Raw genomic sequence first — 21638 nt, 5'->3', positions numbered from 1 at the left:
ATATGGTAATTATCGATGTGCCTGGTATTTACCTTCACCTATCATAAATGTATTTAGACCATTCACATTCACTTCGTTCCCACGCAAAGGAAGTGACGTCGAACAGTTTTCGAGAGGAGCTAACGTGAGTATTGCATAGTGATTTGTTTACGTCTGTCGTTACTTATTATTTTACTGAAATGTAGATATGTATGTTTGTATTTTGAACATATTATTGATTACGTCACTGCTGTGTATCGCTTCCGAGCGTCTTTTGAAACTTTCCTTCGTTTATATAATGTAAATATCCTTGTTTTTTGTGATGTAACAACATTAATAACACAATCTCCACAGGCCAAAAGGAGTTACAGTTCTCGGGTAGTTTCTTCTCATAATTTTGTGTTTCACAACGCCGTGTTCTGTTCACGCGGTTTTGGGTTTTCGGGGTGTGTTTTATTCTAGGTGTGTCGGGGTGCTTGTAGTGACAAGGGTCTGTTTTATTCTAGCTGTGTCGGGGTGTTGGGGTGCTTGTAGTGACGGGGGTGCTGTATTGACGGGGATGTGTTCTGTTCCAGAGGTGTCGGGGTGCTGTAGTGACCGGGGTGTGTTCTATTCCACAGGTGACTGGGGGGGGGGGTATTTTCCAGAGGTTTCGGGGTGTCGGGGTGCTGTAGTGACGCGGATGTGTTCTGTTCCAGAGGTGTCGGGGTGCTGTAGTGACCGGGGTGTGTGCTATTCCAGAGGTGTCCTGTGTTCTGAGTGTGAAACGCTGTCCTCAGTGTCAGTGGCCCCGGACTCAAGATGGTGAGAACTGTTCACTAGCTCCTCTGATCTTTCTTCATTGTTCCTTTTCCCTCACTCTGTCCTTCTCTGTCTCCCATCTCCTCTCTCCCTGTGCTCTGAGCTGTGCCCATTCTGTCCCCCTCTCCTGTACCTGTGAGGTCTCTGCCTGTCTGCAGTCATCCCTCTGAGTCTGTCTCGCGTTTCTCAGTCCTCTAATGCTTTGTGTTCATTTGCGGGGTTTTTTTCTTTCAGGGGGAGCGGAAAGGAGTGAACAAATATTATCCCCCTGACTTCGACCCAGCCAAGGTGAGAGAGTGAGACAAGGGCGAGAGGCAAGCTTGGTGTGCCTGTCTGTGTGACGCAGAGTTCATATCCATTCTGAGTCATGCTTTATAGGCATGAAAGGTCAATATCAATGTGGTCCAGGCATCACAACAAATAAATACACAAGCATTTCCCAGACTACTCCTGATTTTACTGATCCATCCAATTTCTACCCACTTCATTTAATTCATGATGCCTGTCCCAACAAGCAGTGGGCACAAGGTGGCATACACTCTGGACAGGACACCAGTCCATCACAGGGAACACAGACACACACACACTCACACTAGGGGCAATTTTCCCAGAAGCCAATTAACTTACTAGTATGTTTTTGGACTGTGGGAGGAAATGGGGGCACCCAGAGGAAAGCCAAGCGATTATGAGTAGAACATACAAACTCCACGCAGATAGCACCCCTGGTCCAGAATTGAACCCAGGGCCCCAGCACTGCGAGGTAGAAGTGCTAACCATTTTGCAATCATGCCACCCTTGTAGGTATACATGCAACTAGAAATTCATGATTTAAGCAAAAAAAGGGCCTCTAATTGGGGAAAAAAGTTCAGTTTGCGTGTGTCTGTCTTGCAGCATGGGTCACTCAATGGCTACAGGAACAGTCATCCTCTGCGGGAGAGGGCCAGGAAACTGTCCCAGGGCATCCTCATCATCCGGTGAGTCACTGCAGTGCACACAGGGTAACGTGCATTGAGAATCACACACTGTGGACTATAGCAAGCTGTAGTGTACAATGTTTTGTACCAGCTTGAATACTATAGACTAATCTCTGTGTGGCTCCAGTCGGTGAGACGGCAGCAGTGAAGCTGGCAGGCTGCGCGGCTCCGGTCTGCGGCACAGCAGCAGTGAAGCTAGAAGGCTGTGGCTCCTGTAGGCGAGAAAGGAGCGGTGATGCAGGCCCGCTGCGCGGCTCCTGTAGGCGAGACCTCAGCGGTGACGCCGGCGTGCTGCGTGCCTCCTGTAGTTGAGACCGCAGCTGTGATGCTAGCAGGCTGCGTGGCTCCTGTAGGAGAGACAGCAGCGGCGATACTGGCAGGCTGCGTGGCTCCTGTAGGAGAGACAGCAGCGGCGAAGCTGGCAGGCTGTGTGGCTCCCGGGGGTGAGATGGTCCCAGTGACACCTGTCTGTCCGCAGGTTTGAGATGCCCTACAACATCTGGTGTGATGGCTGCAAGAACCACATTGGCATGGGTATGAGCCTGTACCCCTCACCCTTTTCCTCCCCGTGTCTCAGCCTTCTTTCCTCTGCTGTTGTATGATTGGGTTGCGTGCGAGCACTCCTGTGCTCAGCAGAGTGTGTGCGTGCGAGCACTCCTGTGCTCAGCAGAGTGTGTGCGTGCGAGCACTCCTGTGCTCAGCGCAGTGTGTGCGTGCGAGCGAGCGAGCACTCCTGTGCTCAGCACAGTGTGTGCGTGCGAGCGTGCGAGCACTCCTGTGCTCAGCGGAGTGTGTGCGTGCGAGCGTGCGAGCACTCCTGTGCTCAGCGGAGCGCGTGCGAGCATGCAAGCGACCACTCTTGTGCACAGCGGAGTGCGTGCGAGCGAGCGAGCACTGTTGTGCACAGCGGAGTGCGTGCGGGCGAGCGAGCACTCTTGTGCACAGCGGAGTGCGTGCGTGCGAGCGAGCGAGCACTCTTGTGCACAGTGGAGTGCGTGCGTGCGAGCGAGCGAGCACTCTTGTGCACAGTGGAGTGCGTGTGTGCGAGCGAGCGAGCACTCTTGTGCACAGCGGAGTGCGTGCGAGCGAGTGAGGACTCCTGTGCTCAGCTGAGTGTGAGCGTGCGAGCACTCCTGTGCTCAGCGGAGAGTGTGCGTGCAAGCATGCTCAGTGCTTCTCATCTTTTCTGTGCTGCAGGGGTACGATACAATGCTGAGAAGAAGAAGGTGGGGAACTATTACACCACCCCTATCTACAGGTATGGATAGCGTGTGCATTCCTCCGTTGTGTGTGAGAGGTTCAGGATGAAGAGGAAGCTGTGTGTGAGAGATAGACAATTTCAGGATGAAGAGGAAGCTCTCTCTGTATCTCAGGTTCAGGATGAAGTGCCACCTGTGTGTGAACTATATCGAGATGCAGACGGACCCGGCCAGCTGTGATTACGTCATTGTCAGTGGGGCTAGCCGCAAGGAGGAGCGCTGGGACCCTGCAGACAACGAGCAGATTCTGGTGACCGGTATGGCACCCCCTTCCCCCTGCCCCTCTCCTGGCTCACCCCTCACTCTGCTGCTGGGCTGGGCTGTGTGATTCTCCCGCTGTGTCTCCCCATGTCTCAGAGCGCAGCGACAAGGAGAAGCTGGAGACGGACGCCATGTTCCGGCTGGAGCACGGCGGGAAGGACCGGGAGAAGCTGCGTGCCGCTATCCCAACCCTCTCCCAAATCCAGGAGTACCAGGAGGCCTGGAGGGACGACTTCCAGGTCAACAGCGCCCTCCGCAGGAAGTTCCGGGTAGGTGGCAGTGGTGTGTTAGCGAGGTGAAAGTGTTAGTGGTGCCATCGGAATGCAGGACATGCTGACAGGAAGGAGCGCCCTCTCCAGCCTGGTCGGGGGATCCCCGCTCCGGAGACAGAGCCTGCAGAGCCGGGCCTGGCCAGGACATGGATGCCCCTGCTGCCGCCCGCATTCCTCAGAGCCCGCAGCTGGAGAGCCGCAGTTAAGGAGACCAGCGTGGTGGGATTGTGCTGTACTTGAGCACCTTCTCGTCCATCCATCCTAAATTATCACTCCGTCCATCCATCCAAATTACCCCAGTCCAGCACAGACGCACCAGGGGCAGCCCAGACCCCCCGGTCTAGCGCAGACACACCAGGGGCAGCCCAGAGACCGCAGTCCAGCGCAGACACAACAGGGGCAGCCCAGACCCCCCGGTCCAGCGCAGACACACCAGGGGCAGCCCAGAGACCGCAGTCCAGCGCAGACACACCAGGGGCAGCCCAGACCCCCCAGTCCAGCGCAGACACAACAGGGGCAGCCCAGAGACCGCAGTCCAGCGCAGACACACCAGGGGCAGCCCAGAGACCGCAGTCCAGCGCAGACACACCAGGGGCAGCCCAGACCCCCCAGTCCGGCGCAGACACACCAGGGGCAGCCCAGAGACCGCAGTCCAGCGCAGACACACAAGGGGCAGTTCAGAAGCCCCGGTCCAGTGCAGACACACAAGGGGCAGTTCAGAAGCCCTGGTCCAGTGCAGACACACCAGGGGCAGTTCAGAGAAAACCCCCACAGACACAGGGAGAAACTCCACGCAGAGGACAACCTAGACCAGATTGGACCCAGTTGTGCTGACCGTCACACCACTGTGCCATCCATATTTTTATTACCCATCGAAATTATTGTAATTTACTTTTACTGTCTTGTAAAAACAGTACTTTTAGCGTGATAATTGTAGGTGTTCACAGAGGAAAAGCCCCTCGTTTAATTGAGTTGCTACCCATTATGAAACTGACAGAATGGCAGAGGTCTTCTGCCACTTCTAGACATAGTGGACAGAGCTCCAGCTGTCCAGCAGGGGTGGTGTTTCCCCTCTTCTCCTTTTAAAGTTCCAGACTGCTGGGAGCTTGGCCATCATCTTTCAGTGAGCAGTGTATTGCAGGAGTGTGTGCAAGAATTACCAAGGGAGTTAGTGAGTTTACAGGTGGAGAATAATGTGGTCTCTCCATTTCTCCCTGTCCCTGCCAGTCTCTCACACTGTGAACAGTCTGTCCCTCTCTCTCTGTCAGGAGGAGAAGAAAGCGCAGGCTGAGGAGGAGGAGAAGGACTCTGCTTTTCGGAACAAAGCCAGTCTGTCCATCCCTCTTGTCCCTGAGTCTGAGGGCGACAGGAAACTGGCCTCCCTGCTTGCCTTCCAGAGCCTTGACTGTGAGTGACAGTACTGTACAGCAACACACCCCACAGCCCCGCGCAGCACAGCTTTGCAAAGCTTTGCAAAGCTTTGAACAGCTTTGCACAGCTTTGCACAGCTCTGCACAGCTCTGCACAGCCCTGCACAGCCCTGTACAGCACCAGCCCCCACAGCCCCACACAGCACAGAGGTGCACAGCTCCGCACAGCACCGTACAGCACCACACCCCATAGCCCCGCACAGCACCGTACAGCACCACACCCCACAGCCCTGCACAGCCCTGCACAGCCCTGCACAGCCCTGCACAGCCCTGCACAGCACCGTACAGCACCACACCCCATAAACCCACACAACACAGAGGCGCACAGCACTGTACAGCACCACCCCCCACAGCCCCGCGCAGCACTGTACAGCACCAGCCCCCACAGCCCCACACAGCACAGAGGTGCACAGCTCCGCACAGCACCGTACAGCACCACACCCCACAGCCCCGCGCAGCACAGCCCTGCACAGCCCTGCACAGCACCGTACAGCACCACACCCCATAAACCCACACAACACAGAGGCGCGCAGCACTGTACAGCACCAGCCCCCACAGCCCCGTGCAGCACTGTACAGCACCACCCCCCACAGCCCCACACAGCACAGAGGTGCACAGCTTCGTACAGCACCACACCCCACAGCCCCGTGCAGCACAGAGGTGCACAGCTTCGTACAGCACCACACCCACAGCCCCGTGCAGCACAGAGGTGCACAGCTTCGTACAGCACCACACCCACAGCCCCGCGCAGCACAGAGGTGCACAGCTTCGTACAGCACCGTACAGCACCACACCCCACAGCCCCGCACAGCACAGAGGTTCACAGCTTCGTACAGCACCATACAGCACCATGCCCCACAGCCCCGCGCAGCACAGAGGTGCACAGCTTCGTACAGCACCGTACAGCACCACACCCACAGCCCCGTGCAGCACAGAGGTACACAGCTTCGTACAGCACCACACCCCACAGCCCTGTGCAGCACAGAGGTGCACAGCTTCGTACAGCACCACACCCACAGCCCCGTGCAGCACAGAGGTGCACAGCTTCGTACAGCACCACACCCACAGCCCCGTGCAGCACAGAGGTGCACAGCTTCGTACAGCACCACACCCCACAGCCCTGTGCAGCACAGAGGTGCACAGCTTCGTACAGCACCGTACAGCACCACACCCCACAGCCCCGCGCAGCACAGAGGTGCACAGCTTCGTATAGCACCACACCCACAGCCCCGTGCAGCACAGAGGTGCACAGCTTCGTACAGCACCACACCCACAGCCCTGTGCAGCACAGAGGTGCACAGCTTCGTACAGCACCACACCCACAGCCCCGTGCAGCACAGAGGTGCACAGCTTCGTACAGCACCACACCCCACAGCCCTGTGCAGCACAGAGGCGCACAGCTTCGTACAGCACCACACCCACAGCCCCGTGCAGCACAGAGGTACACAGCTTCGTACAGCACCACACCCCACAGCCCTGTGCAGCACAGAGGTGCACAGCTTCGTACAGCACCACACCCACAGCCCCGTGCAGCACAGAGGTGCACAGCTTCGTATAGCACCACACCCACAGCCCCGTGCAGCACAGAGGTGCACAGCTTCGTACAGCACCACACCCACAGCCCCGTGCAGCACAGAGGTACACAGCTTCGTACAGCACCACACCCACAGCCCCGTGCAGCACCACACCCCACAGCCCTGTGCAGCACAGAGGTGCACAGCTTCGTACAGCACCACACCCCACAGCCCCGTGCAGCACAGAGGTGCACAGCTTCGTACAGCACCACACCCACAGCCCCGCGCAGCACAGAGGTGCACAGCTTCGTACAGCACCACACCCACAGCCCCGCGCAGCACAGAGGTGCACAGCTTCGTACAGCACCGTACAGCACCACACCCCACAGCCCCGCGCAGCACAGAGGTGCACAGCTTCGTACAGCACCACACCCACAGCCCCGCGCAGCACAGAGGTGCACAGCTTCGCACAGCACCACACCCACAGCCCCGTGCAGCACAGAGGTACACAGCTTCGTACAGCACCACACCCACAGCCCCGCGCAGCACAGAGGTGCACAGCTTCGTACAGCACCACACCCACAGCCCCGCGCAGCACAGCTTCGCACAGCTTCGCACAGCCCTGCACAGCCCTGCACAGCACCGTACAGCACCACACCCCACAGCCCCGCGCAGCACCGTACAGCACCACCCCCCACAGCCGCGCGCAGCACAGAGGTGCACAGCACCGTACAGCACCACCCCCCACAGCCGCGCGCAGCACAGAGGTGCACAGCACCGTACAGCACCACACCCACAGCCCCGTGCAGCACAGAGGTGCACAGCTTCGTACAGCACCACACCCACAGCCCCGTGCAGCACAGAGGTGCACAGCTTCGTACAGCACCACACCCACAGCCCCGCGTAGCACAGAGGTGCACAGCTTCGTACAGCACCACACCCACAGCCCCGCGCAGCACAGAGGTGCACAGCTTTGTACAGCTTCGTACAGCACCACACCCACAGCCCCGCGCAGCACAGAGGTGCACAGCTTCGTACAGCACCACACCCACAGCCCCGCGCAGCACAGAGGTGCACAGCTTCGTACAGCACCACACCCCACAGCCCTGTGCTGCACAGAGGTGCACAGCTTCGTACAGCACCACACCCACAGCCCCGTGCAGCACAGAGGTGCACAGCTTCGTACAGCACCACACCCACAGCCCCGCGCTGCACAGAGGTGCACAGCTTCGTACAGCACCACACCCCACAGCCCGCGCAGCACAGAGGTGCACAGCTTCGTACAGCACCGTACAGCACCACACCCACAGCCCCGCGCAGCACAGAGGTGCACAGCTTCGTACAGCACCGTACAGCACCACACCCCACAGCCCCGCGCAGCACAGAGGTGCACAGCTTCGTACAGCACCACACCCACAGCCCCGCGCAGCACAGAGGTGCACAGCTTCGTACAGCACCACACCCACAGCCCCGCGCAGCACAGCTTCGCACAGCTTCGCACAGCCCTGCACAGCCCTGCACAGCCCTGCACAGCACCGTACAGCACCGTACAGCACCACACCCCACAGCCCCGCGCAGCACTGTACAGCACCACCCCCCACAGCCCCGTGCAGCACAGAGGTGCACAGCTTCGTACAGCACCACACCCACAGCCCCGTGCAGCACAGAGGTGCACAGCTTCGTACAGCACCACACCCACAGCCCCGCGTAGCACAGAGGTGCACAGCTTCGTACAGCACCACACCCACAGCCCCGCGCAGCACAGAGGTGCACAGCTTTGTACAGCTTCGTACAGCACCACACCCACAGCCCCGCGCAGCACAGAGGTGCACAGCTTCGTACAGCACCACACCCACAGCCCCGCGCAGCACAGAGGTGCACAGCTTCGTACAGCACCACACCCCACAGCCCTGTGCTGCACAGAGGTGCACAGCTTCGTACAGCACCACACCCACAGCCCCGTGCAGCACAGAGGTGCACAGCTTCGTACAGCACCACACCCACAGCCCCGCGCAGCACAGAGGTGCACAGCTTCGTACAGCACCACACCCCACAGCCCGCGCAGCACAGAGGTGCACAGCTTCGTACAGCACCGTACAGCACCACACCCACAGCCCCGTGCAGCACAGCTTCGTACAGCACCACACCCACAGCCCTGTGCAGCACAGAGGTGCACAGCTTCGTACAGCACCGTACAGCACCACACCCCACAGCCCCGCACAGCACAGAGGTGCACAGCTTCGTACAGCACCACACCCCACAGCCCCGCACAGCACAGAGGTGCACAGCTTCGTACAGCACTGTACAGCACCATGCCCCACAGCCCCGCGCAGCACAGAGGTGCACAGCTTCGTACAGCACCACACCCACAGCCCCGCGCAGCACAGAGGTGCACAGCTTTGTACAGCACCGTACAGCACCACACCCCACAGCCCCGCGCAGCACAGAGGTGCACAGCTTCGTACAGCACCACACCCACAGCCCCGCGCAGCACAGAGGTGCACAGCTTCGTACAGCACCACACCCACAGCCCCGTGCAGCACAGAGGTGCACAGCTTCGTACAGCACCACACCCCACAGCCCTGTGCTGCACAGAGGTGCACAGCTTCGTACAGCACCACACCCACAGCCCCGTGCAGCACAGAGGTGCACAGCTTCGTACAGCACCACACCCACAGCCCCGCGCAGCACAGAGGTGCACAGCTTCGTACAGCACCACACCCACAGCCCCGCGCAGCACAGAGGTGCACAGCTTCGTACAGCACCACACCCCACAGCCCGTGCAGCACAGAGGTGCACAGCTTCGTACAGCACCACACCCCACAGCCCCGCGCAGCACAGAGGTGCACAGCTTCGTACAGCACCGTACAGCACCACACCCCACAGCCCCGCGCAGCACAGAGGTGCACAGCTTCGTACAGCACCACACCCACAGCCCCGCGCAGCACAGAGGTGCACAGCTTCGCACAGCACCGTACAGCACCACAACCTACAGCCCCGTGCAGCACAGAGGTGCACAGCTTCGTACAGCACCACACCCACAGCCCCACGCAGCACAGAGGTGCACAGCTTCGTACAGCACCACACCCACAGCCCCGCGCAGCACAGAGGTGCACAGCTTCGTACAGCACCACACCCACAGCGCCGTGCAGCACAGAGGTGCACAGCTTCGTACAGCACCGTACAGCACCACACCCCACAGCCCTGCGCAGCACAGAGGTGCACAGCTTCGTACAGCACCACACCCACAGCCCCGTGCAGCACAGAGGTGCACAGCTTCGCACAGCACTGTACAGCACCACAACCCACAGCCCCGCGCAGCACAGAGGTGCACAGCTTCGTACAGCACCACACCCACAGCCCCACGCAACACAGACGTGTGCAGTAGAGAACCGCATGGCAAAGCACAAAATGGCACAGCACCACACCGCACACTCTGCTACATCCAGTGGAGCCCTTCTCAGTCGTAACCTCTCTCTCCCCAGCCTACGAGGACAGACAGCAGTTAAAGCGACGGGAGATTGCTGCTCGCTCCTGGTTTCCATCCCCCGGGGGCGAATCCCCGGCCTCAAGTGCGCTGCGCAGACTGGGTCTGGCTGGGAAAGCGGGAGCAGGCCGCGTGCCAGGCCCCTCGTCCGCCTGTTCCCCCCTCAACCTGGTCCGCAAGAAGGCCGACACTGGCGGGACACAAATCTCCACCACACAGCGCAGGAATTCTGCCCCTGGGGGGCTCGATGTAAGTGTTGATCGGAGGAGAGAAGCGGGGGCCTCTTCGAGGAAACCAGAGCCAGAGGGGGTGGGTGTGAGCAGTGCAGAGCCTGCAGTGCGAGAGCAGGGGGCACAGATGCACAGCACTCACACAGACTCGGACCACTCGACCTCTGCACCCACCACAGACGGCTACCAGGCAGCTGGAGCACTAGGTACAGCATGGGGTTGTGGGACAGTGGAGGAGCAGGATGCCTGCTCTAAAACCCTGCAGGTCAGGTCTCTGGTGGCTGATTACAGTGACTCTGGTTCTGAATCTGAGCACTGAGGAGCTGTAGGAATCTCCCTCTCTCCTATCATACTCTGCTCCCTCAGTAACACTCAGTCGTTTCAGCTCTGACCTACAAGCGATTCACAGTGGCTGGAGCTGGTGAACTGGGCTGAAGTGGACTGGTGGAAGCCCTACACCCTGACCAGACTGTGGGACCTGACCAGACTGTCCCTGACCCCTGGACTGTCCGGTCAGAGCAGAGGACAGCCGTGCTCCCTCCTGCTGCCTGACCCCTGGACTGTCCGGTCAGAGCAGAGGACAGCTGTGTCTCAAACTCACGGATGCTGTCCTGCACTGTCCATCTGGGTACCGTGGTACATGACAAGAGTGGAGCCCTGTCTGGGTGGGTGTGGTCTGTGTGTAAATGAAATCCAGTACAGACAAAATGTTGATGTTTTTCATTCCTTTTATTACAACAATTAAAAAGATATGCAAAATACAAACTTGGCCTCTTTTATTGCAAAAAATGACAGTGGGTTTAGCAGAGTTATTCCAGCAGTATCTGTTTGAAAGTGATGCTTCCAGGGCAGTGCCTGCACAAGGGCTTTGTCACATGACTTCTGGGACACAAGAGGGGTCATGAGACCTAGAGTACACGGCGTGCCAGAGGACGGTGACTGAATCCGCTTCTTGTACAGAGGCAGGGTGAACACCAGATGGCGCCAGTGCTCGCTTGTGTGGTTTGGTATAGGTGTGACATGCAAGTATGGCAGTCAGGTGGGAGAGTTTCTGGCACCCTGTCACAGGTAGACCCGGCGCAGGTCACTGGGGGAGGTTATTGTGTTGCATTGCGGACAGAGCTTCTTTGAACCCTAAAAACAGGGAGGCAACTTGTCAAAATCACTTCACACAACAGAGTAATATGCTCTCCTCTGACTAAAGGATAGCAGGACCTTTAGTACCGGAGACTACTGTCTCATTGCACAGTAGAACAGTGCTGTTACAATAGGGGCTACAGTCCCAGTGCAGTAGAACAGTCCTGTTACAATAGGGGCTACAGTCCCAGTGCAGTAGAACAGTCCTGTTACAATAGGGGCTATAGTCCCAGTGCAGTAGAACAGTGCTGTTACAATAGGAGCTACAGTCCCAGTGCAGTAGAACAGTGCTGTTACAATAGGGGCTATAGTCCCAGTGCAGTAGGACAGTCCTGTTACAATAGGGGCTATAGTCCCAGTGCAGTAGAACAGTCCTGTTACAATAGGGGCTATAGTCCCAGTACTTTAGCATAGCATTACAGCAGGTGGTTAATTATACAGTCCAGGTCCTCACCAGTGAGCGGAGCCAGCAGTCCTCACAGTGGATGTGCCAACATTGAATAGATGCCACTGGTACAGAGTAGGAGTCCTGGGAAGAGAGAAGTGCAGGATAAAGACGGTGTCTGCGATGCCAATGTTGTCAGCAGGGTGGTGAATCTGTCTGCGGCCTTCATTCAAACTCAAATTCGAAGATCTTTATTGGCAAGCCCACCAATCACACTGCTGCCAAAATAGCTGTTCCTTGGGTTGTGACAAGAGCTCATTGCCACAGCCATATCACCCTGCAACTCACAACTGGCAACGCACTGAAGCTAAGCAGGTGTGAGCCTGGTCAGTACCTGGATGGGAGACTTCCTGGGAAAAACTAAGGCTGCTGCTGGAAGAGGTGTTAGTGGGGCCAGCAGGGGGTGCTCACCCTGCTGTCTGTGTGGGTCCTAATGCCCCAGTGTAGTGACAGGGACACTATACTGTAAAAAAAACAGGCGCCGTCCTTCGGATGAGACGTAAAACGGAGGTCTTGATTCTCTGTGGTCATTAAAAATCCCAGGGTGTTTCTCGAAAAGAGTAGGGGTGTAACCCCTGCGTCCTGGCCAAATTTCCCATTGGCCCTTACCAATCATGGCCTCCTAATAATCCCCATCTCTGAACTGGCTTCATCACTCTGCTCTCCTCCCCACCGAGAGCTGGTGTGTGGTGAGCGTTCTGGCGCACTATGGCTGCCGTCGCATCATCCAGGTGGGGCTGCACATTGGTGGTGGTGGAGGGGAGTCCCCATTACCTGTAAAGCGCTGTGAGTGAAGTGTCCAGAAAAGTGCTATATGAGTGTAAGCAATTATTATTATAATCATACACTGGGCCACAAGATCTGTTGTGTTTCCTCTTCCCCATAGGATTGGAATTTGTTATCTGCACATGACATGTTTTAACAGGACTGTCTGCATTGTCTGTTGGATATCTGTCTGTTTAGTGTAATCCTGTTCCGGGACTGGACACCACACTTCATTGCCACATGGGCAAATATTCAATACTGACAGGCATTGATCCCTTTCTGCTCCAGGTCCGGCGCTGCCGGGTCAGAACTCTCGGAGGTGTGTGTGAGGAGTGCTGCTCTCACCAGGCAGACGTGACAGCGGTAGGTCTCTCTCTGCTGCAGTCGGGCCGTCAGCGCTGTGATGCGGGCTCGGAGCGGCTCTGCTGACTCCCTGACAGAGAGAGACAGGCTAATGCACACTGACCAGCCACAGACGGACACAGCTGCCAGGCTTACAGGAACTGAATTTAATGACTGGAATATGAGGAATAATACAAATCGATCTCCTTCCCAGTGTTCTAAATCATCAGTGAATGAGTCTAATTCCTGGCTCCTCTTCATCAATTTCCAGCCCATATTTACTCACCCTGTGAAGCTAATGGCTGTATCCGCTTCCCTCCTGCTATTGGACTCTGCTTCCTTGTCTTGCACTGGGAATCTGAGTGTGGAGTCAGGGAAAAGACTGAGCTTAGGTCTGACTTCAGCGCTCCAAAGTCAGAAACACGATCTGAACTCGGGGAAGAGAACTGGGGTCAGAGCTCAGGAGTCAGGGAAGAAATCTGAACTCGGGGAAGAGGACTGGGGTCAGAGCTCCGGAGTCAGGGAAGCGATCTGAACTCGGGGAGGAGAACTGGGGTCAGAGCTCCGGAGTCAGGGAAGCGATTTGAACTCGGGGAAGAGGACTGGGGTCAGAGCTCCGGAGTCAGGGAAGCGATCTGATCTTGGGGAAGAGGACTGGGGTCAGAGCTCCGGAGTCAGGGAAGCGATCTGAACTTGGGGAAGAGGACTGGGGTCAGAGCTCCAGAGTCAGGGAAGCGATCTGATCTCGGGGAAGAGGACTGGGGTCAGGGAAAAAGGCTGAACTGAGCAGACTGCGGATCACACATCAAGCACTGAGAGGAGGAGGATGAAGACTCAGCAGAGAAGTTGTGATATGATTGATAATGGAGTGACGATGACAGGAACTGAGCCTGAGTAGACATCAGAGGAGTGTGAGGAACTGAGGAAGAGGGGGATCTCTCCAGGGAGTTTAGGATACGGGGAGCCCTCCGGCTCGGAGTCCAGCTCACTGTCCACACTGAAGGGGGTTCCCAGCTGTCCTGAGAGAGGGGGAAGGGGGTTAATATGCTACAGTCAGAGACCTCTCATTGTTTCTCTGCTGTGTATTATAGTGCAGTATTGCATATCGGAGTGCTATTATAGCATAGAGCTCTGCACTCTGAATCTGTTCATTTAATGTTCCTGCTGTCATAGTCCTGAGACTGACAACAGAAAACCTAGGAGGATGTCCTAAAGCCTTCTGGGAACTGTAGTTCAAAGCCTTCTGGGAACTGTAGTTTGTCCCCCAGGGCTGCATGTCTGCTCGCCTGATCTGTAGAGGACACAAACCCTCGATGCGCGATGCACAGCCCAGCCCCTCGTTACATTCTTCTGCTTCTCTTCCTGCACCAGTGCTGGGAGTCCTGTCCCCACTGTTCTCCTCTGAGTCTGTAAGTCTGAGTGTCTTCACTGGGGGGGCCTCCTGAAACCAGTCAATAATCAACCCCTCATCAATCAGCCCTCTCGCTGCCTGGCCACAGCACCATTTCAGAACGGATCGGCGATCGCGCCACGTACCTGGTGATCACCCAGAGCCCTGTTCCTCCTGCAGCCCCCTGCACGAACTGAAACACATCGGTCAGAAAGACAGCAGCAGCAGCAACAGACTCACAGCACGGCTACTCTCAGCCCCTCACCTCCCAGACGAGCCTCTCTGTTGGTCTTCACCTGCAGGAACATCTGGGACAGGGGGGGTCTCCCGTTAGAAAAGACACTGTGCACAACCCAACCGAGGCAAAATCAAAACGCGCGACCTGGGACGGTCTGCGCAGCTGTAGAGATGGACAGGGAGACAGTGAAAGAGTCCCACTGCTGTGCACTCACCTGCTGTCTGTCCAGTTTCTGCCCCTCATCTTCGGAAGGGGGCGACCCCAATGAGGGAGACTGCAGAGAGAAAGAGAGAGAGAGAGAGAGGGGGAAAGAGGGACTCATTACTGGGAACATCAGGAGGGTTACAGGGTTTCACTCTGCAGTTTCACAATGCACTGTCTGTTTCACACTATGCTGTTTCACAATGCAGTGTTTCACACCACACTGTTGAACACTGTACTGCACTGTATTGTTCTGTTTCACACTGTGCTGCACTATTTCACAGTGTACTGCACTGTTTCACACTCTTTCTCATGCACTGTACTCTTTCACGCTGCACTGTTGCACAATGTACTGCTCTGTTTCACACTGCACTACAATGTTTCACAATGCAGTGTTTCACACCACACTGTTGGACACTGTACTGCACTTTCATACTGTGCTGGACTATTTCAGTGTATTGCACTGTTTCACACTGCATCGTTTCATACTGAACTGTTTCGCACTGTCACACTCTTTCACATGCACTGTTTCACACTGCACTCTTTCACGCTGCACTGTTGCACAATGTACTGCTCCGTTTCACACTGCACTGCACTCTTTCACACTGCACTGTCACACTGTACTATTCTGTTTCACACTTCACTTTTACGCACTGTTGCACACTGTACTGCAGTTACACACTGCATCGTTTCATACTGCACTGTTTCACACTGTATCACTCTTTCACACTGCACTGCACTTTTACGCACTGTTGCACACTGTACTGCACTGTTTCATACTGCATTGTTTCATACTGCAGTTTCACACTGTATCACACTCTTTCACACTGCACTGTTGCACACTGTACTGCACTGTTTCACACTGCACTGTACTGTTTCACACTGCACTGTTGCACACTGTACTGCTCTGTTTCACACTGCACTCTTTCATACTGCACTGCTGTGCACTAAAAGACCCTCACTTACTTGATCACAGGCCTGCAGCTCCTGGAGGTGCTCTGACTGAGAGAGGCTGGAGTGACAGAGTGGTACAGTAAGTTTCTACATAGAATTATAAACCTGTTAGATCACACGTTTAATAAATCTTACACCTTTCACACAAGGTTTATGCAAGGCCCATTCTCTAGGACTGGGAGCTGTTCTGATTCTAGCATGTGTGGGAATTCAGGGATTAGATTTTTTAAATTTAAGGAAGAATGTTTGTCTGATCTCAGAGTATTTCTCACACTGCAGCAGAAAGTGCACCTCTGTCTCCACTTGTCCCCACTGGCAGTAGGTGGACAACCTGTCCTCTCTGGACATTCAGGTCTGTCTGTGTCCAGTTTCTATGGCCAGAAAAGTCTATTCCTCTGTCCCTCTGTCCGTCTCAATTTGAAACTTAAATGTGCTTTTCTAAGAGGATGCATGTACTGGGAGTTAAAATAAGACATAATAGCATAGGTGCTGTAATGAATAAATTAATGAATGACAGGAGTGGGGAAAATATGAGTTGTGGCAGAGTATGTCACTGTTTGGGGGTCAGTAAGGCAGTGAAGGACAAAGTTCACGTCTGCCCCTCTCCCCTGTACCTGGCTGGCAGTGAGTCCAGGTGTTCCAGTTCACTGCGCAGGTGGTCCAGGAGCTCGGCTCGGGCGAGGTCAGTCTGACACAGTGGGCATCGCAGAGAGAGGGGTGCTTCACTGAACCTCTCTAGGGGGGACACACAAAGCAGGGCACATATTTTGAGAACTAGCAGAACACTTTGAGCCCCAAGGAGTGTGTCGCCTGTGTGAGGTCACCCCTGTGTCGCCTCTGGGCCTGCAGGGTCAAATCACTGACACGCTGCCAGGGGAGAACACGGGCTGAGCAGCCCAGAAATTAGACATGCTGACACCCCCCTCCTCCTCCACATCCTCCAATTCTGTGTGAAGCTGCTTAATGAGACACCACGAAATCAGACACAGCTCCTGGGAGACCCCGCCTCTCCCTCCCCTCTGCGTCTCCAATTGTAAATTCAAAGTCAAAGAGCTGACTGATGAGTTACAGTGCTTTCAAACCAGATCCAATTAACACAACATTTACAGTATGAACACATTGGACATTTATGGACATCACAGAAAACCTTACTGAGAGACAGGCTCACTGTCTGTTCCTCAGGCTGGGACAGGAGATCACACAATGTATTATTATTACTGAGAGACAGGATCACTGTCTGTTCCTCAGGCTGGGACAGGAGATCACACAATGTATTATTATTATTACTGAGAGACAGGATCACTGTCTGTTCCTCAGGCTGGGACAGGAGATCACACACTGTATTATTATTACTGAGAGACAGGCTCACTGTCCGTTCCTCAGGCTGGGACAGGAGGAGATCACACTCACACTTCTCCCGACCTGCGCAGAGCTCAGGCTCAACCTGCAGGGGTCAGACCTGTTTGAGGCACAGAGAAGAGAGCTGGCAGCTATCAGGCTTATGGACAGAGCTGATGGAGAGGATCTGGGGTCCACAGAATCTGTACTGGGGTAAGGACATCCCACCACACAAAGACGGAAACAGCCAGCCTGATTTTCGGGGTACAGAGCACACATGAGCAGCCAGCCTGACTTTCGGGGCTCGGGACCCAGAGCAGCAGCTCTCTCCCACAGGCGTGCTCCCACCCCCACGCTCTCACAGTCGGCCCACCCAGGAGCGTCCTCACAGACAGCAGGTCCTTCACATGCTAATGAGCAGCCCCCCGGGACAGAGGACAGAGGGCGGTGGCTATTGTTACGCCACCTGCACAGCGCGGGGCGGCTCTGGGGTTACAGGGGGTTCTCAAGAAAGGAGAAGAAGTCCTCCTGAGCTCTCTACCCCTTCACTCCTCTCCCTCTGTGCTTCCACACCTCCGCCTATCTCCTCTCCTTTCACTCCATGCTCTGTTCCTGCTCCTCCTCTCCCCCACTGTCTCTACCTCTTGACAAATGGGCTGATTATTCCGAACAGATTGATGCTCCTTTTCAGCTCGACCCCTTGACCCCTGCACTCTCCCTCCCCCTCCCTCCCAGCACAGCACACTTTGCAACACAATGGCAGCACCCTGCCTCCTGTGTTTCTCCCATCCTGCTCCTATTAACACAACAACAACACCCTGTGCTCCTCACACACTGCTGCTGAGAGAGAGGAGAGAGGGATAGACTGAGAGAGAGGAGGAGAGAGAGACAGGTCTTCCAGAAGGAAGCCAGACCTCAGGAAACAAATACCACAACAACACACTGAAGCACACATCCAGCTACACAAACCTCAGTCTGACTCTTAGCTCTTCTGGGAGTTTTGACCTGGCAGTGAAGGCACTGAGGGAGAAGGCACTCAGGGCTTTCTATGCAATAAGAAGGAGGCTCTTCAACATCAACCCACCAACAAGAATCTGGTTCCAAATATTTGAAAGTGTAATCCAACCCATTGCCCTATACGGCAGTGAAGTGTGGGGTCCCCTCACAGACCAGCATTACACTCAATGGGACAAACACCCCACAGAAACTCTGCACATGGAGATCTGTAGAAACATCCTCCGTGTGCAGAGAAAAACACCTAACAACAGGTGCAGGGCCGAATTAGGCCAGTACCCACTATTGATAAACATACAGAAAAGAGTATTAAAGTATTGGCTACACCTAAAAAACAGCAACCAAAATTCCTACCACCACAAAGCCCTGCTGAGCCCAAAACCGAGCCCCCTGAGCCAGCTGGTCCTGAGGCTCACTGACACAAGCCACACCGACACCAGCCAGCCTCAGGACAGCACTGCTAGAGCACCACAACTCAGACTCAAGCACATCACAGCACAGATCAAACAGCAATATCTCACACATACACAAACACAACATAAACTGGAATGCTACAGAACCCTAAACAGACAATACACACTAGCTGAATATCTAACCAAGATAAATAACAGCAAACAGAAACAGTCCCTGATGAAGTACAGGCTCAGTGACCACAGTCTGGCCATAGAAACTGGGTGACACAGGCAGACCTGGCTGCCCAGAGAGGACAGGCTGTGCTCCCACTGCCAGCGGGGAGAGATTGAGACAGAGGTGCACTTCCTACTGCACTGTGACAGATACTCTGGGATTAGAGAAACATTCTTTCTCAAATTTACACAGCTAATCCCAGAATTCCCATACCTGCCAGAATCATAATGGGTCCCAATCCCACTGGGAGAGGGAGGAGGGAACTCAGCTGAACTGGCAGCCCAGTATGTGATCTCCTGTCACAGCCTGAGGAACAGTGAGTCTGTCTCCCAATAATGCTCCATAGTTTTATATGTAAATGTATTATGATGTGTCTATATTGTGAATGTCTTTAGATTTTATGTTAATTGTATTTGTTTTGCTTTGGCAACACTGATTTATTAATTGGTCATGCCAATACAGCACCTTGAATTGAATTGAGGAGAGAGAGAGACTGAGAGAGAGAAGGAAAGGAGAGACAGACTGAGATAGAAGAGGAGAGGAGAGACAGACAGAGAGAGGAGGAGAGGAGAGGGATGGACTAAGAGAGAGGAGGAGAGGACAGAGACAGACTGAGAGAGACAGAGGGAGAGATCCGGAGATCCAGCACGTTTGGCTGTATGAAACTGCAGCTCTGGGCTGAATATGGGTTGCTGTGTGCTGGAAACTGGGGTGCGCACGAGGCCCTGGGTTACTGGCCAGCCGGCTCTGCTGACCTGCCGTCCCGGACTCACTCTGGTCCGTCCCGGACACGCGGACACACTCACCTCTCCTTTGGCCAGCAGATCCAGCGCTGTCGGGGCTGGCCGTCCGGCGGCCCCTCCTGGCTGCGTCCAGCAGGCCCTCCATCCCGCTGTCGTCCCTCTGCCGCCGGCCTCTCTCTCGGGCGCGGCGCTGGGTCGGGGGGCGCTCCTCGGGAGGGGTGCAGGGGGGCGCGGGGGCCCCCAGCCTCTTGTTGGTGCTCACGGTGGCGGCCAGGGCGGCGGCGTAGGCGCTGGAGAGGCGCTCCATCCCCTCGGGGAACGAGAGCGAGGGGTGGGGGGCTGGGGAGTGGGAGAACGGGGGCAGGGCTGGGAACCCCCCCAGCGTGGGGTGTCGGAAACCAGGGGGGCCAGGGGGGTGAGCCGGAGGGAAGGACAGGTAGTCTTGAGGGCCAGGATGAGGGTATAGGGGTCCCAGGGAGTATGACCCCCCACTCAAGAAGGGGACTGAGCTCTCTACTGTCACTGGGACCCCAAAACCACGGGTATGGGGTGCAGGAGGCTGTTTGTGCTGTTTCGGGGAGGAGGTCTGGGTCAGGCAGGATAGGGAGCTCAGGAGCCCCGCAGACTTGTCCATCTCTACACAACACAGCACGGGAGCTACACAACCAGACACAACACAACAGGGGCAGCACCACGCAGCAAGCACCGCCACACAAGAGAGCTACACTGTGCAACACACACACTTGAAGGTACACAACTACGCAGCACACAACAGCACAAAGCTGGCCAAGACACCACGAAACACAGCAGCACGTCTGGATGGCTGGTCGCAGAAGAACTGGGGCTGAGAGACACACCGTCTGCCTCTGTACAGAGAAAGACAAACACAAAACAAGCATCACAAACACATCCGACTTACTGACACACTGTTAACACTCCACCACCATCATTATCACCATCACCATCACCTCTATCATCACTATCATGAGCATCATCAATCACCACCATCATCACTATCACCATCAGCATCATCATTATCATCACCATCATCACTATCATTGTCATCACTATCATCATCATCACTATCATAGGCATCATCATCACCATATCATCACTATCATCACCATCATCTTCATCACTATCACCATCATTATCACTATCACCATCATCACCATGACCATAACCACCACCATCATCATCCTCCTCAGATCTGTAGAGTCACTCAGTCCAGCTCCTCTGTATCTTCACATTAACACTCTGTCATCATCAGATCTATGGAAAGTTAATTCTTTACAATCACAGGGATCCCTTTATATTCCCAGGGCTGTATATAGCTATATCCTTTTTTCCAAAGTTCGACTGCTGCTCAGAATTCTCCGTGTGTCAGGAGCGTGGTGATGATGAAGACTGCTCCTCACCCTCTCTGTGCCCCCGGCTCACCCTCTCAGGAGAGAAATGAAGACACACACACAGTCTCTCACTTACCTTGTGTCTCTGTCTCGAGGTGACAAAGGACTGAGAGAGTAGGAGAGAGCAGAGAGGCTTTTAAGGGCTGAATTCAAACTTCAGTGAGCCTCTGCCCCTCCCCCACTCCTTTCTCTCCCTCTGTCCATCTGTAGAAACTCCCACTCCTCCCACACTCCTCCCTCTCTCACTCCGCCCATCTCTCACTCCTCTCCCTCACTCTGTCCATCTGTAACAATCTCTCACTCCTCTCTCACTGTATCTGTAACAATCTCTCACTCCTCTCTCACTCTGTTCATCTATACAGTAACTATCTCTCACACCTTTCTAATTCCATGAATCTGTAACACTCTCACTCCTCTGCACATTAATACATTGACACAGAAACAGGCAGGAACTTTACACACCTTTCCTGAAGATTACAGAGCACTGAACTTCCTCAGTCTAAAACACAGAGTACAGGGGGATCCGGCACAATTGTTCCATTACCTCAAGAGCATTGACAGTCAACCCAGTGGACTTCTTCACAATCAACAGTGAAACACTCCAAAGGACACAGGAGGATTTGCAACTTGCAAGTGTTTGTAAATCTGAGAGCAGGGGGCACTTCTTTACACAACGAGTGGTGGGAGTGTGGAACAAGCCGCCCAGCCATGTTTTGGAAGCTGATTTCAGGAAAGGGCTGGAAAAGACCCCAGAACAATTAGCTACTAGATACTGATTGAGCTGGATGAGTTGGATGGCATCCTCCTTTTTTTAGGTCTAATGATCAG

General features: G+C 55.1%; 2 protein-coding genes across 6 annotated transcripts; one reads left to right on the top strand and one right to left on the bottom strand.

Annotated features, from left to right (window-relative positions):
• The first annotated feature begins 61 nt into the window (after nt 1–61).
• Nucleotides 62–10972, top strand: yju2b (YJU2 splicing factor homolog B). Of its 5 annotated transcripts, none has more exons than XM_088931972.1 (11): nt 62–124; nt 555–599; nt 678–783; nt 1015–1068; nt 1672–1754; nt 2233–2288; nt 2952–3012; nt 3128–3270; nt 3371–3543; nt 4815–4953; nt 9976–10972. In XM_088931972.1, exons 3-11 carry the CDS (start codon nt 781–783, stop codon nt 10524–10526), a joined length of 1263 nt encoding a protein of 420 aa, XP_088788098.1. In that variant the 5' UTR covers nt 62–124; nt 555–599; nt 678–780; the 3' UTR covers nt 10527–10972. The 5 variants fall into 5 exon arrangements, with proteins under 5 accessions (XP_088788098.1, XP_088788102.1, XP_088788097.1 ...); XM_088931976.1 differs by lacking the exon at nt 555–599 and having other exon boundaries at nt 93–124; nt 9976–10226; nt 10593–10972; XM_088931973.1 differs by lacking the exon at nt 62–124 and adding an exon at nt 139–279.
• Nucleotides 10973–14522: 3550 nt separating this feature from the next.
• LOC148820688 (uncharacterized) lies at nt 14523–20035 on the bottom strand. Its single transcript, XM_088931736.1, has 5 exons — nt 19465–20035; nt 16294–16414; nt 15692–15737; nt 14739–14798; nt 14523–14594 (listed from the first exon to the last, which is right to left on the bottom strand). Exons 1-5 carry the CDS (start codon nt 20033–20035, stop codon nt 14523–14525), a joined length of 870 nt encoding a protein of 289 aa, XP_088787862.1.
• Between the last annotated feature and the right edge of the window lie 1603 nt (nt 20036–21638).

This window comes from Atractosteus spatula, chromosome 14 (genome assembly GCF_055471065.1).
Source record: "Atractosteus spatula isolate fAtrSpa1 chromosome 14, fAtrSpa1.hap1, whole genome shotgun sequence".
NCBI lineage: Eukaryota > Metazoa > Chordata > Actinopteri > Semionotiformes > Lepisosteidae > Atractosteus > Atractosteus spatula.
The sequence above is the reverse complement of the archived record's forward strand: the minus strand, read 5'-3'. Positions and strand labels throughout refer to the sequence as shown.